General features: G+C 37.1%; 1 protein-coding gene across 1 annotated transcript; it reads left to right on the forward strand.

Annotated features, from left to right (window-relative positions):
• The first annotated feature begins 11,647 nt into the window (after window positions 1-11,647).
• LOC101058170 (cTAGE family member 2-like) lies at window positions 11,648-14,532 on the forward strand. The gene is given in 3 exon segments (XM_016925668.4): window positions 11,648-12,488; window positions 12,491-14,046; window positions 14,048-14,532. Coding segments are annotated over 3 exon segments (2,352 nt in total). The 5' UTR covers window positions 11,648-11,746; the 3' UTR covers window positions 14,102-14,532.
• The last annotated feature ends 485 nt before the right edge of the window (window positions 14,533-15,017 follow it).

Here is a 15,017-nt window from a genome sequence, read left to right on the forward strand (position 1 = left end):
AGATAGTGATGCACAGCACAGGTACACCTCCATTCATTGTGTTTTGCTTTATTGCCCTTCGTGCATACTGCATTTTTTGCAAATTGAAGGTTTGTTGAAACCCTGTGTTGAACAAGTCTGTTTTTCCAGCATGTCCTCATTTCATGTTTCTGTGTCACATTTTGGTAATTCTGGCAATATTTTAAATATTTCATTATTATTATGTCTGCTGTGGTAATCTATGATCAGTGATCTTTGAATTTACTATTGCAATGACACTCTTATAAAACAGCAAACTTAATAAAGGTGTGTTTTCTGACCGGCTATACCCTCTATATTCCCTCTACTCAGACCTCCATATTCCCTGAGAAATGCAATATTGAAATTAGAACGATGAATAACTTTACAATGGTCTCTAAGTGTTCAAATAAAAGGAAGAGTTACATGTTTTTACTTTAAATGAAAACCTAAAAATGACTAAGTTTAGTGAGGAAGGCATGTCAAAAGACCATATAGGCCAAAGGCAAGGCTTCTTGGGCCAAACAGTAACCCAAGTTGTAAATGCAAAGAAACAGGTCTTGAGGAAGTTAAAAGTGAACACGGGAATGCTAAGAAAGTGAAATCAAGTTATTATAGCTTATGTGGAGGAAATCTAAGGGGTCTGGATGGAAGATCAAACAGGCTACAGTATTCCCTTAAGTCCAAAGCCTAATCTAGAATAAGGCCCTACCTCTCTTTAATTCGATATTGGCTGAGCAAAGTGAGGAAGCTGCAGAAGAAAAGTTTGAAGCTAACAGAGATTAGTTCATGAGGTTTAAGAAGCCATCTCCACCACATTAAAGTATAAGACGAAGCATCAAGTGCTCATGTAGCAGCTGCAGCAAGTTATCCAGAAGATCTAGTTAAGGTCATTGATGAAGGTGGGTACACTAAACAACAGATTTTCATTGCAGATGAAACAGACTTATATTGGAAGAAGATACCATTTAGGACTTTCATCGCTGGAGCAAAGAAGACAATGCCTGGCTTCACAGCTTCGAAAGGCAGCTGACTGTCTTTTGTTAGGGGCTAATGCAGCAATGCGCATTTACCACTTTGAAAATTTAAGGCCCTTAAGAATTATGCTGAATCTACTCTGCCTGTGCTCTATACATAGAAAAACAAAGCCTGGATGACCACACATCTGTTTACATCGTGGTTTACTGAATATTTTAAGCCCACTGTTAAGACTTATGGCTCAGTTAAAAAAATTCTTTGCAAATTTTGCAAATATTACTGCTCGTTGACAATGCACCTAGTCACCCAGGAGCTCTGATGGAGATTAACATTGTTTTCATGCCTGCTAACAAAACATTCATTCTGCAGCCCATGGATCAAAGATTCATTTTGAATTTTAAGTCTTATTGTTTAAGAAATATACTTCATAAGGCTATAGCTGCAAAAGATAGTGATTCCTCGCTGGATCTGAGCAAATTAAAGTGAAAACCTTCTGGGAAGAACTCACCATTCTAGACGCCATTAAGAACATTTTTAATTTATGAGGGGAGGTCAAAATATTAACATTTACAGGAGTTTGGAAGAAGTTAATGCCAACTCTCATGGATGAATTTGAGGATTTCAAGACTTCAGCAGAGGAAGAAGCTGCACATGTGGTGGTAATAGCAAGATAACTAGAATTAGAAATGAGTCTGTAGATGTAGCTGAATTACCGCAATCTCATGCTAAATCTTTAATGGATGAGGAGTTGCTTCTTAGCGATAAGCCAAGAAAGTGGTTTGCTGAGATGGATTGTAGTACTGGTGAAGATGCTGTGAACATTGTAGAAATGACAACAAGTAATTTAAAGTATTACATAATTTTACTTAATAAAGCAGTGGCAGGGTTTGAGTATACTATCAAACAGCATCTCATGCTACAGAGAAATCTTTTAGTGAAAGGAAGAATGAATGTGGCAAACTTCACTGTTGTCCTTTCTTTTTTAAATTGCCATAGCCATCTCAGCCATCAGGAACCATCATCACTCTGATCAGCTAGTAGCCATCAACAGGCAGGCAAGACCTTCCACCAGCAAAGAGATTATAACTAGCTGACAGTTCAGAGGATTGTTAGCTTCTTTTAGCAATGAATTATTTTTACATTAAGATATACACATTGGTTTTAGACACAATGCTATTGCATACTTAATAGATTACAGTACAGTGTAAACATATTTATATGCAGTGGGAAGACAAACTATTTGTGTGACTTGCTTTATTAGGATATTCCCTTTGTTGGAGTTGTTTGGGACTGAACCCACAATATTTTTGAGGTGTACCTGCACTAATATTGTGTTCTTAGTTTTGACAAATGAACTTCAATAGTGGAAGATAACAACATTAAATAAAACTGAAATTGGGTGAAAGTTATACAGAAAATATCTGTACAATCTTTGCAATGTTCCTGTAAATATATTTTTTGAACATAGAAAGCTTATTAAAACATATACTTGTCATCAATCCTGTTGAAATTAACATTATGAATGCCAAAAAATAATGTATTTTTCTAATTATTACTTATGAGAAATCCAGCATGGTTTATTGTTTTCCTCCATGGTTTCTCCCAGCTGTGGTATTTTTTTTCTTAATGTTTGATGCTATTCTCAATATTACATAGTCCATGAAATATGGTCAATATGTATTATTATCCCAGTTTTATTTATTCAGTGCTTAGGAAAAATCATGTTGCCTACTACTTTAATTGCATGTTAGCAAATATAACACAAGTTGGGCAAAGCCTTATTTTAGTTAGATTTAGTTAATGACATACCACATAGTAAGTAATAGAGGATAGGATTCAGATATACATCATAATATTAAAACTTGATACTGTTGATGAAATCAACATATGGCTGAAGCAGTTTTATCTATCAATTCCACCTTGAATTAGCATAGGAGGTGAGAAGAGAAGGCTAAGAGATAACAAGTAAACATAAAAAAATTCAGTTCCTGAACCTGTTCCACAGGTACACAGTGCTGAATATTGTTTTTCCTTAAGTATCAAGGAAATTATGTTGTGCATTTGGATCAGCAATATGATTTTTGTTGTGTAGCCAATCAACTATTTTCTCCAGTTGGGATACGTGTGAAAATTGCTCAGAAGAAATGCTTGAAATGATGAGATTTTCAGATAGCTTGTTTTGGGCCAAACCCTTTTGGTCTAGTTCCATTATATTCCCTAATTCATAGCACTGTTATGAACACACAGTTACAATTCCATCTAAACAGATATGGTAGATGCATAAGAACTGAGTAAGTGCATTCAATACACAATTGCCACACTCTTGCTCTGAAAAAATAGGAAAATGACGTGAAAATGGATGCCAAGTGTTCATGTAAGGGAAGAAGAATTTCCCATTCCATTTTCCCAAATCATAGTCAAAATTCTCTTCCTAGACTCTCTGATTTCTTTTTAGAGATGGGGGAGGGGGAAATAAAGTAATAAAGCTCTTTATCAAGATTATCACACTTATTTTCCTTTTTGTCACGTGTCCTGCAAGCTTTTCTCATTTTCCAAATTGGTTCTTGTTAAAGGATAAAAACAATGAAGAACATGGTGTGCAACCCATTTCGTTTTTGAACCCGTGGTTATAACATAGTTGAGTTTTCTTCGCATATGAAATTTTTAAAGGTATATGGCTCAATGAGGAAGTAGAACATATTTGAAACACAATTTATGATAAATTCTGCTTGTTTTCTATCCAAAATTTTGTGTATTAGAGCTCTTTGTAGTCCTTTGTGGATAAGCAGTCAAGAAAATTCTGTAAAAGTGCATAGTTCTTTTTTTTTTCTTTTTATTATTATTATTATACTTTAAGTTTTAGGGTACATGTGCACAATGTGCAGGTTAGTTACAGATGTATACATGTGCCATGCTGGTGTGCTGCACCCATTAACTCCTCATTTAACATTAGGTATATCTCCTAATGCTATCCCTCCCCCCTCCGCCCACCCCACAACAGGCCCCAGAGTGTGATGTTCCCCTTCCTGTGTCCATGTGTTCTCATTCTTCAACTCCCACCTATGAGTGAGAACATGCGGTGTTTGGTTTTTTGTCCTTGCAATAGTTTGCTGAGAATGATGGTTTCCAGCTTCATCCATGTCCCTGCAAAGGACATGAACTCATCATTTTTTATGGCTGCATAGTATTCCATGGTGTATATGTGCCACATTTTCTTAATCCAGTCTATCATTGTTGAACATTTGGGTTGGTTCCAAGTCTTTGCTATTGTGAATAGTGCCGCAATAAACATACGTGTGCATGTGTCTTTAGAGCAGTATGATTTATAATCCTTTGGGTATATACCCAGTAATGGGATGGCTGGGTCAAATGGTAATTCTAGTTCTAGATCCCTGAGGAATCGCCACACTGACTTCCACAATGGTTGAACTAGTTTACAGTCCCACCAACAGTGTGAAAGTGTTCCTATTTCTCCACATCCTCTCCAGCACCTGTTGTTTCCTGACTTTTTAATGATCACCATTCTAACTGGTGTGAGATGGTATCTCATTGTGGTTTTGATTTGCATTTCTCTGATGACCAGTGATGATGAGCATTTTTTCATGTGTCTTTTGGCTGCATAAATGTCTTCTTTTGAGAAGTGTCTGTTCATATCCTTGGCCCACTTTTTGATGGGGTTGTTTGTTTTTTTCTTGTAAATTTGTTTGAGTTCATTGTAGATTCTGGATATTAGCCCTTTGTCAGATGAGTAGGTTGCAAAAATTTTCTCCCATTTTGTAGGTTGCCTGTTCACTCTGATGGTAGTTTCTTTTGCTGTGCAGAAGCTCTTTAGTTTAATTAGATCCCATTTGTCAATTTTGGCTTTTGTTGCTGTTGCTTTTGGTGTTTTAGCCATGAAGTCCTTGCCCATGCCTATGTCCTGAATGGTAATGCCTAGGTTTTCTTCTAGGGTTTTTATGGTTTTATGTCTAATGTTTAAGTCTTTAATCCATGAAAAGTGCCTAGTTCTATGATATTATACTCTCTCCTAGTATTCCTTCTATTCTGATAATTCTATCTATGAGCCTTACAGTTTGAAGGTGTAAGGGAATACCAATGAAATCTGACAGAGTACTGAAGTAGAACTCCTTCACAAAAGTTTTTACTTCCATACTACATTACCCTTGCCAGAAAAGAATTTCTCAAATTTTTGCCTTTCAAGCATAGCATTGTTTTCTTTTAAGGCAGAACTATAATCTCTCTGTTAAGTTCAAAACAATTCTCTCTCTTCTCACTGTGTATGTATACAGCTATATTTAATGCATATTATATAGCTATAAGCACATGCCTATGTTTTTCTCTCCATTAGAAAGTGGGTTGGTTGACTCCATGAATCCATGTTATTAATCTATTTTTTCTACTGGAGCTTACAAAATGCTGTAGACATAGTCACTGGACGTAAATGACACTTCTAACAAAATACAGACATTCCTTCTTACTGGTTTATGCATGCAAATAAAAACAAGTCACTTCTGGCAATTACATATGCCCAATTATGTTGTTACTTTCCACCTGAAGCATTCATTAGGGATATGTTGCCTTCCAGAAAGTTTTTAGTTGCACAATTGCCACAGTTAAAATTCTAGGTTCAAGTACCAATACCTTGACATTTGGCTGAGTATGGCAACTACAGACAGAAAATATTTGTGTGACATGATGAATGTGTTTTTACTTGGAACATTTTTTCCACCAATGGCATATAAATATACTTTGTCACTTCCAAGTATAGATGCTTAGTAAATAGTTTCATATCATGGTGACCCCATCCCTTTACCCCACAACATTTAGAATGTCAATGAGTAACTTAGAATTAAAATCTGTAGCTGCTCAAGACAGATGAATAAAAAAAAGACACATTTATGCCTCTGAGTGCACCAGAAGGTGCAAAGTTTATTGTTCTACCACATGCTGCAGACTTTATTATTTCTACAGTGAAATCTACAAACATAATGAAATTGAATTGAATATCTAAAGGTGGATATGTACCTTGAGGGCACTTCACAAATTCTCACACTGAGAGAAGAAAGAGCAAGCACATAAAGAAAAGACAGAAAAAATATATGTAACCTAAACTGGAAACTACTGAGAAGAATAAGAAATAATAAGATTGGAGAATTGATGGAATAATGAACTGGAAATTCCTTTTTTAATCCAGACTCTGAGCAAAAGATTTGATATGCATATTTCCTGGTTGAACAAAGTAACTGGAGTTTTACTATAACATTATAAGTATTATACAGTTATCAATTTTATAACTAATGTATATATAGAAAATATATCTTGATCGATGTTGAATTAATTAGTATCAATCTTAAAAATACAATTGAATATTGAGCTTTATTTTCTTAACTATATTTTTGCCTGAATTATGTAGATAGCTTTTGAATCCTCTATTATATTTAAATACAAGTGAAACTTTTGATGAAGCAGAAAATAACATGAAATTTATGTTCAGGAAATGTGAGCACCATGCTTTCAGATGAGTATATAGGTGAGCAGGAACTAATATTTGGCTGGTTATTAACAAAAGGTCATTTAGCTCAGTTTTTGATATAAACTAGTTATTACTTGAGGAAGGATTTATCTATCAGGTCTGCTTTTATATAATTTTCAATCTAGATGTTTTCTAGAAATTCCTTTATTACTTTTAATCCTAATAGCCATTTATCACCTATGTGTTCCTATAAAAATTTTGAATGTCCTATGGTTCCCATTGACTATATATTAACATCCAACAGATGGAAGCACAGCAGAGATGTGTATAATGAGACAGTAGGACAATGTCATGATGGAGTTCTTTATTCCACAGTTAAAAAAAAAAAAGTCTATTGATATGATAGTCTTAAAATCCTGAAAAACATGCATGACGATTTTTCTACTGACATTGGAAATGTTGGTTTTTATTAGGTGTGATAAAGTTTCTAACAGTGACCATCATTTTACCTGTTATTATTAATATAATATGTAAAACAACATTCTCACATTTTCAATGAGTGGTTCACTACATGACATTTTCTATGCATAGGAGAGTGGCCAGAAAACAAATTAAGAAAGGGAGAGTTGATAAATAATCAACGCTAAGTATGTGTTAACTTGGTGTCAGAATTATCCGTGAAGATGTGTTATGTGTCAAAATGTAAGAAATTAGTAATTAAATATATAAACAGGATAAAGGATGATATAAACTTCCTTTGATGGAAAAGTAAACAATAGTAGCACAATAGAATTGTGGTTTCAAATAATTCCATTTTCTTTCCAGCAAAGTTAAAACATCAACAGTGACAGATTTAACTAAATAGCATCAAAAACAGTAGTCAGATTATAAAAAATAACTTCTTATTTACACCCAAGTACATAAAATTGACTCCAGGTACATTTGTACATTAGAATCTTTTCCTCAACTTTCTATAATTTTACAGTAATTCAAATACTTTTATCCTTTCATGGTACCTATTGTCAATACTAAAATGTCTGATAAAAACAAATCTCATTAGGTAGACATATAATGGATTACTTCATTATTTAGATTATATGTTATCTAGAGAATCTACCTGAAGAGGGCAATACGAAACCCAAAGTAATGAATCTCTAATGATAGACTGGCAGGTATTATGAAAACTGAGTAAAAAGGCTATTTTACACCAAAAGCAATGGCAACAAAAGCCAAAATTGACAAATTGGATCTAATTAAACTAAAGAGCTTCTGCACAGCAAAAGAAACTACCATCAGAGTGAACAAGCAACCTACAGAATGGGAGGAAATTTTTGCAACCTACTCATCTGACAAAGGGCTAATATCCAGAATCTACAATGAACTCAAACAAATGTACAAGAAAAAAACAAACAACCCCATCAAAAAGTGGGCCAAGGATATGAACAGACACTTCTCAAAAGAAGACATTTATGCAGCCAAAAGACACATGAAAAAATGCTCATCATCACTGGTCATCAGAGAAATGCAAATCAAAACCACAATGAGATACCATCTCACACCAGTTAGAATGGCGATCATTAAAAAGTCAGGAAACAACAGGTGCTGGAGAGGATGTGGAGAAATAGGAACACTTTCACACTGTTGGTGGGACTGTAAACTAGTTCAACCATTGTGGAAGTCAGTGTGGCGATTCCTCAGGGATCTAGAACTAGAATTACCATTTGACCCAGCCATCCCATTACTGGGTATATACCCAAAGGATTATAAATCATACTGCTCTAAAGACACATGCACACGTATGTTTATTGCGGCACTATTCACAATAGCAAAGACTTGGAACCAACCCAAATGTTCAACAATGATAGACTGGATTAAGAAAATGTGGCACATATACACCATGGAATACTATGCAGCCATAAAAAATGATGAGTTCATGTCCTTTGCAGGGACATGGATGAAGCTGGAAACCATCATTCTCAGCAAACTATTGCAAGGACAAAAAACCAAACACCGCATGTTCTCACTCATAGGTGGGAGTTGAAGAATGAGAACACATGGACACAGGAAGGGGAACATCACACTCTGGGGCCTGTTGTGGGGTGGGCGGAGGGGGGAGGGATAGCATTAGGAGATATACCTAATGTTAAATGAGGAGTTAATGGGTGCAGCACACCAACATGGCACATGTGGCACATGTATACATATGTAACTAACCTGCACATGGTGCACATGTACCCTAAAACTTAAAGTATAATTTTAAAAAAAAAAGGAGATAAGAGATTTTTGAGTAAAACTACAGAAAAAGAGAGGGTTCTCTCCCTCCTAGTTGGCCTCATGCTGTCTTTATTAGGGCTTATTGTTTGGGAAGCTGAGTTTCCTCACTATCAAAGGGTAAGCTGTTTTGTATTACCATTTTTGCTAAATGAATGGCTATTTTATAGTGACTTGTAATCCTGTTTTGTGATGTCAAGTGTCTTAAAACTTTGATCTCTAACAAACTTTCCAATGGCAAAATTTCAAGTTCTAAATTCAGTCTTTTTGACCTCAAACTAACTTTTTTGGGTATAAGGTTCCCTGAAGTCCAAGAGAGACATATTAGGTTTATTCGGCTTATTTGTTATGTTAGAATTATGCAGGAAGCATTGTCAATCTCAGGTGGTGTTCAGCTTCCTTTGGGTTTTATTTATTTATTTATCTATTATTTATTTTTTAGATGGGTCTTGCTCTGTTGCCCAGGCTGGAGTGCAGTGGCACAATCTTAGCTCACTGCAGCCTCTGCCTCCCAGATTCAAGAGATTTTTGTGCCTCAGGCTTCCAAGTAGCTGGGATTACAGGCATGCATCACCACGCCCAACTAATTTTTGTATTTTTAGTGGAGATAAGGTTTCACCATGTTGGCTGGGCTGGTCTTGAACTCCTGACCTCAGATGATCCACTCGCCTTGGCCTCCTGAAGTTCCAGGATGATATGACAGTTCTAAAATGAATACATGTCTTAATATATGTTGTCACAGTAATTATTATTATTATGTTAACTTGTATGCCACAGGAATAACAAAATACCCTTGTTAACTGTGCCTTTAACTATGGCTGTCTTAAAACTTTTGTCATCCAGAATTGTAGTTTTGCTTTGATCCTTCTCAAAAAGTGACTTATAATCAGCTACAGTCCAGGGCTTTCTTCTTTGGGGAAGTTTATGAAAAATTCAACCTCTCGAATGCAGTTTTCTGATAACTTTGTAGACTGTGCCATTGGATTAGAGAGAAAACTTCCAGGGCACTAATTGAAATGCTGATATGTTCATAAAGATTGCTAACTCAATATGAAGCATACCAGAAGTTGATTGCATGGACTGAATTAATGGAGACTGAAATAATTTGTTATGGTTTTTTCATTTGAAATATTGCTGATTCTTTTTGTTTTGTTTTTCAGAGTCTGGAAAATTTTTTTCTTTGGAGCTTTTTATTGCCTCTGAGTATGCTTTAAGTATATTGAATACAGTATGCTTTCCTCAAACAGAATTTGAGGCATAGTTCTCTCTATGCCTAACTTATCCAGAATTTGTAAATTATTTGTGAATATTCTTAATTCATGGCAATGTGTTTGTTTGCATAAGTTCAATAAGAATCTATTTTATTTTACACTGTGACACAGGTGGATGAACTGGCTATTTTCCCAGGTCTTTGACTGAAATGGCCTTGTGAGAGGTTCCAGCAAGGCCAATTTAGGAGAGCCTGTGTGGACAGCAATTCTTGCTGCACTTTGTGGGATAATCAGGCCACGTTTATGGGACTCCAGCTTATTTTGCGGGTAGATTTGTCTTGCTGAGATTTGTCTTCGGTGGAAGTAGGGGACTGGAAAAAGAAAGATTGTTTCAGAAGAAAAGGATAGTATTAGATTAACCTTTGATTCCTGGGGGGTCACATAGCCACCCATGGTATGAGGCTGCCCAGGATGCCCCTCCTCAATATGAAGCGTCCAGAATGATCAACAAGATTCCCCATGAATGAGGAATTGATATTTATGTATCTGGTATATGATTCTTTTTTTAAGATGGGGTCTCTGTCTATCCCCAGACTGGAATGCGGTGGTGCTATCTTGGCTCACTGAAACCTCTGCCTCCTGGTCCAAGTGATTCTCCTGCCTCAGCCTCCTGAGTAGCTGGGATTACAGGTGTGTGCCACCATGCCTGACTAATTTTGTGTTTTTAATAGAGATGTGGTTTCAGTATATTGGCCAGGCTGGTCTTGAAATCCTGACCTCAAGTGATCTGGCTGCCTCAGCCTCCCGAAGTGCTGGGATTACATTCGTGAGTTACTGCACCCAGCCTATTTAAAAAAAAAAAAAAAGCCCAAAAACCTATAAACCATTTAAATTTAGCAGTGGAGGGTTTTATACCAACTTTAGTGACACTAAATGTTAATAAGTTCTGATAACCCACTATCATTGGACCAACCTGTACTATAATTTTTGTCATTATTTTAGAGCGTATGGTTAGAAGTTAACCGTAAAACAGCCTCAGGCAGGTCCCTCAGGAGGTATCCAAAAGTGGGCATTGTTATCATAGGAGGCGACAGCTTCATGCCTGTTATTGCCCCTGAAGACCTTCCAGTGGGACAAGATGTGGGGATGGAAGACAGTGGTATTGATAATCTTGACCCTGTGTAGGCTGAGGCTAATGTGTGTGTCTATGTCTTGGTTTTTTTTAACAAAAAACTATTAAAAAGTAAAAAAGAAAAAGAAAAATTTAATTAAAAAAGCTTATAAAATAAGGATATAAAGAAGACATTTTTGTACAGCTGTACAATATGTTTGTGTTGTAAGTGAAGTGTTATTACAAAAAAGTAAAAAAGTTAAAAAAGTTTAAACATTTATAAAGTTTAAAAGTTACAGTAAGCTAAGGTTAATTTATTATTGAAGAAAACAATTTTAATTAATTAGTGTAGCTTAAGTGTGCAGCGCTTGTGAAGTCTGCAGTAGTGTATAGTAGTGCCCTAGGCCTTCACATTCACTCACCACTTACTAACTCACCCACAGCAATTTCCAATCTTGCAAGCTCCATTTATTTATGGTAAGTACTCTATACAAGCATATCTTTAAAAAATATTTTATGCTATATTTTTACTGTACCTTTTCTATGGGCCTGTGAGGTCTGTGGGTTCCCGCGTCCCCCAGCTCCCCCCGGCAGCCGGCTCCTCAGTGGTCCGCTCCGGTTGCCAGGTGCAGATTCTGTTCCTAACTGAAAGCTGAGTGTTCTCCGCAGCTTATTGTGGCCCCGACAAGCCTGGGTTACTGCGCTATGGAGGCGCCCAGGGCTACCCCTCAGCCTTACTGGGGGCTGGTCCTGGAGGAGCCACGCAGGGTTATGGCAGCACTGACTGAAGGCAGGAGACCAGATTCGAATCCTTATGGATTACCATGGGAATTGGTGATATGTGCCGCTGTCGTTGGATTTTTTGCTGTTCCCTTTTTCTTGTGGAGAAGTTTTAGATCGGTTAGGAGTCGGCTTTATGTGGGAAGAGAGAAAAAGCTTGCTGTAGCGCTTTCTGGACTAATTGAAGAAAAATGTAGACTACTTGAAAAATTTGGCCTTGTTCAAAAAGAGTATGAAAGCTATGAAGTAGAGTCATCTTTAGACGATTCCAGCTTTGAGAAGGAGGCAACAGAAGCACAGAGTTTGGAGGCAACCTGTGAAAAGCTGAGCAGGTTCAATTCTGAACTGGAGCATGAAATACCCTGTCCAGAAAAGGAGTTAAAAGAAGAGAAATCTAAACATTCTGAACAAGATGAGGTGATGGCGGATATTTCCAAAAGGATACAGTCTCTAGAAGATGAGTCAAAATCCCTCAAATCCCATGTAGCTGAAGCCAAAATGACCTTCAAGATATTTCAAATGAATGAAGAAAGAATGAAGATAGGAATACAGTATACTTTAAATGAAAATTCTCAACTTCAGGAAAGCCAGAAACAGCTTTTGCAAGAAGCTGAAGTATGGAAAGAACAAGTGAGTGAACTTAATAAACAGAAAATAACATTTGAAGACCCAAAGTACACGCAGAACAAGTTCTAAATGATAAAGAAAATCACATCAAGACTCTGACTGAACACTTGCTAAAGATCAAAGATCAGGCTGCTATGCTGGAAGAAGACATAACGGATGATGGTAACTTGGAATTAGAAATGAACAGTGAATCAGAAGATGGTGCTTACTTAGATAATCCTCCAAAAGGAGCTTTGAAGAAACTGCTTCATGCTGCTAAGTTAAATGCTTCTTTAACAACCTTAGAAGGAGAAAGAAACCAAATTTATATACGGTTATCTAAAGTTGATAAAACCAAGGAAGAGCTTAGAGGGCATATTAAAAATCTTCAGACGGAACAAGTATCTTTGCAGTTGGAAAACACACATTTTGAAAGTGAGAATCAGAAGCTTCAACAGAAACTTAAGGTAATGACAGAATTATATCAAGAAAATGAAAGGAAACTCTACAGGAAATTAATAGTAGAGGAAAATAACCGGCTAGAGAAAGAGAAACTTTCTAAAGTAGATTAAATGATCACCCATGCCGCTGAAGAGCTGGAGACCTGCAGAAAGCAAGCCAAAGATCTTGAAGAAGAATTTCAGAGAACTACTCATATTTATCAAGGGAAGATTATATACCATGAGAAAAAAGCACACGATAATTGTTTGGCAGCATGGACTGCTGAAAGAAACCTCGACGATTTAAGGAAAGAAAATGCTCACAACAGACAAAAATTAGCTGAAACAGAGTTTACAATTAAACTTTTAGAAAAAGATCCTTATGCACTTGATGTTCCAAATACAGCATTTGGCAGAGAGCATTCCTCATATGGTCCCTCACCATTGGGTCGGCCTTCATCTGAAATGAGAGCTTTTCTCTATCTTCCGACTTTGTTGGAGGGCCCACTGAGACTCTCACCTTTGCTTCCAGGGGGAGGAGGAAGAGGCCCAAGAGGCCCAGGGAATCCTCTGGACCACCAGATTACCAAGGAAAGAGGAGAATCAAGCTGTGATAGGTTTACCAATCCTCACAGGGCTCCTTTTGACACTGGGTTCCTGTCACCTCCGTGGGAACAGGACCGTAGGATGATGTCTCCTCCACCAGGACAATCATATCCTGATTCAGCTCTTCCTCCACAAAGGCAAGACAGGTTTTATTCTAATTGTGCTAGACGCTCTGGACCAGCAGAACTCAGAAGTTTTAATAAGCCTCCTTTGGATAAAATGGATGGGTCAATGCCTTCAGAAATGGAATCCAGTAGAAATGATACCAAAGATAATCTTGGTAATTTAAATGTGCCTGATTCATCTCTCCCTGCTGGAAATGAAGTGACTGGCCCTGGCTTTGTTCCTCCACCTCTTGCTCCAATCAGAGATCCATTGTTTCCAGTGGATACGAGGGGCCCGTTCATGAGAAGAGGACCTCCTTTCCCTCCACCTCCTCCAGGAACCATGTTTGGAGCTTCTCCAGATTATTTTCCACCAAGGGATGTCCCAGGTCCACCACGTGTTCCATTTGCAATGAGAAATGTCTGTCCACTGAGGGGTTTTCCTCCTTACCTTCCCCTAAGACCTGGAATTCCCCCCGCCACCCCCACATTCTGAAGATAGAGTGAGTTCCCTTCAGGGTTGAGTCTGCCTTCAAATGAGCCTGCTGCTGAAGATCCAGAACCACAGCAAGAAACCTGACAATATTTTTGCTCTCTTCAAAAGTCATTTTGACTGTTCTCATTTTCAGTGATTACACTTTTGCTCAAATTGAAACTTAATAGAATTATAATTCTCGGGATAGTATTTTGTAAATAAGGATGATTTAAATATGAATCTTACGTGTAAATTATTTCCATTTTATTTTATTCTAGATAGTATAACTATTTTAATTTGGTTAACTAATCCACTATTATATAAACAATTGTGGGAGTTTTATATATGTAATCTTGCAGGTGGGGAGGCTTTACATTTTAAAGGCCATGGCATTTAAAGAACTGTATTTACTGTGATTGTAGACAAATGTGAAATTAACTTTATGCTTAATTAAATAAATTTTAGTTGATATAAAAAATATATAGGTTGCATTATTCTTCAGGTATGGAGAGACCAACAGAACACGAGTCGATTGCCACTGAAAAGATAGTTTGTTACTCACAGATCCCAAGAGAAAGGAAAGTACTATTCCATGCAGGACCAAATAGGGAGGCAGTGTGGTCAGCGAGAAGGCAGGAGTGATGGAAAAAGGTGGGCAAGAGCCTTTACGGTGGTTTCCATGGGAAGGAATAAGTGAGGCAAGATGAGCAGGGTTGTGAATAATGCCGCAATAAACATACGTGTGCATGTGTCTTTATAGCAGCATGATTTATAGTCATTTGGGTATATACCCAGTAATGGGATGGCTGGGTCAAATGGTATTTCTAGTTCTAGATCCCTGAGGAATCGCCACACTGACTTCCACAATGGTTGAACTAGTTTACAGTCCCACCAACAGTGTAAAAGTGTTCCTATTTCTCCACATCCTCTCCAGCACCTGTTGTTTCCTGACTTTTGAATGATTG

The sequence above is a fragment of the Pan troglodytes genome, chromosome 14, assembly GCF_028858775.2.
Source record: "Pan troglodytes isolate AG18354 chromosome 14, NHGRI_mPanTro3-v2.0_pri, whole genome shotgun sequence".
NCBI classification, from domain to species: domain Eukaryota; kingdom Metazoa; phylum Chordata; class Mammalia; order Primates; family Hominidae; genus Pan; species Pan troglodytes.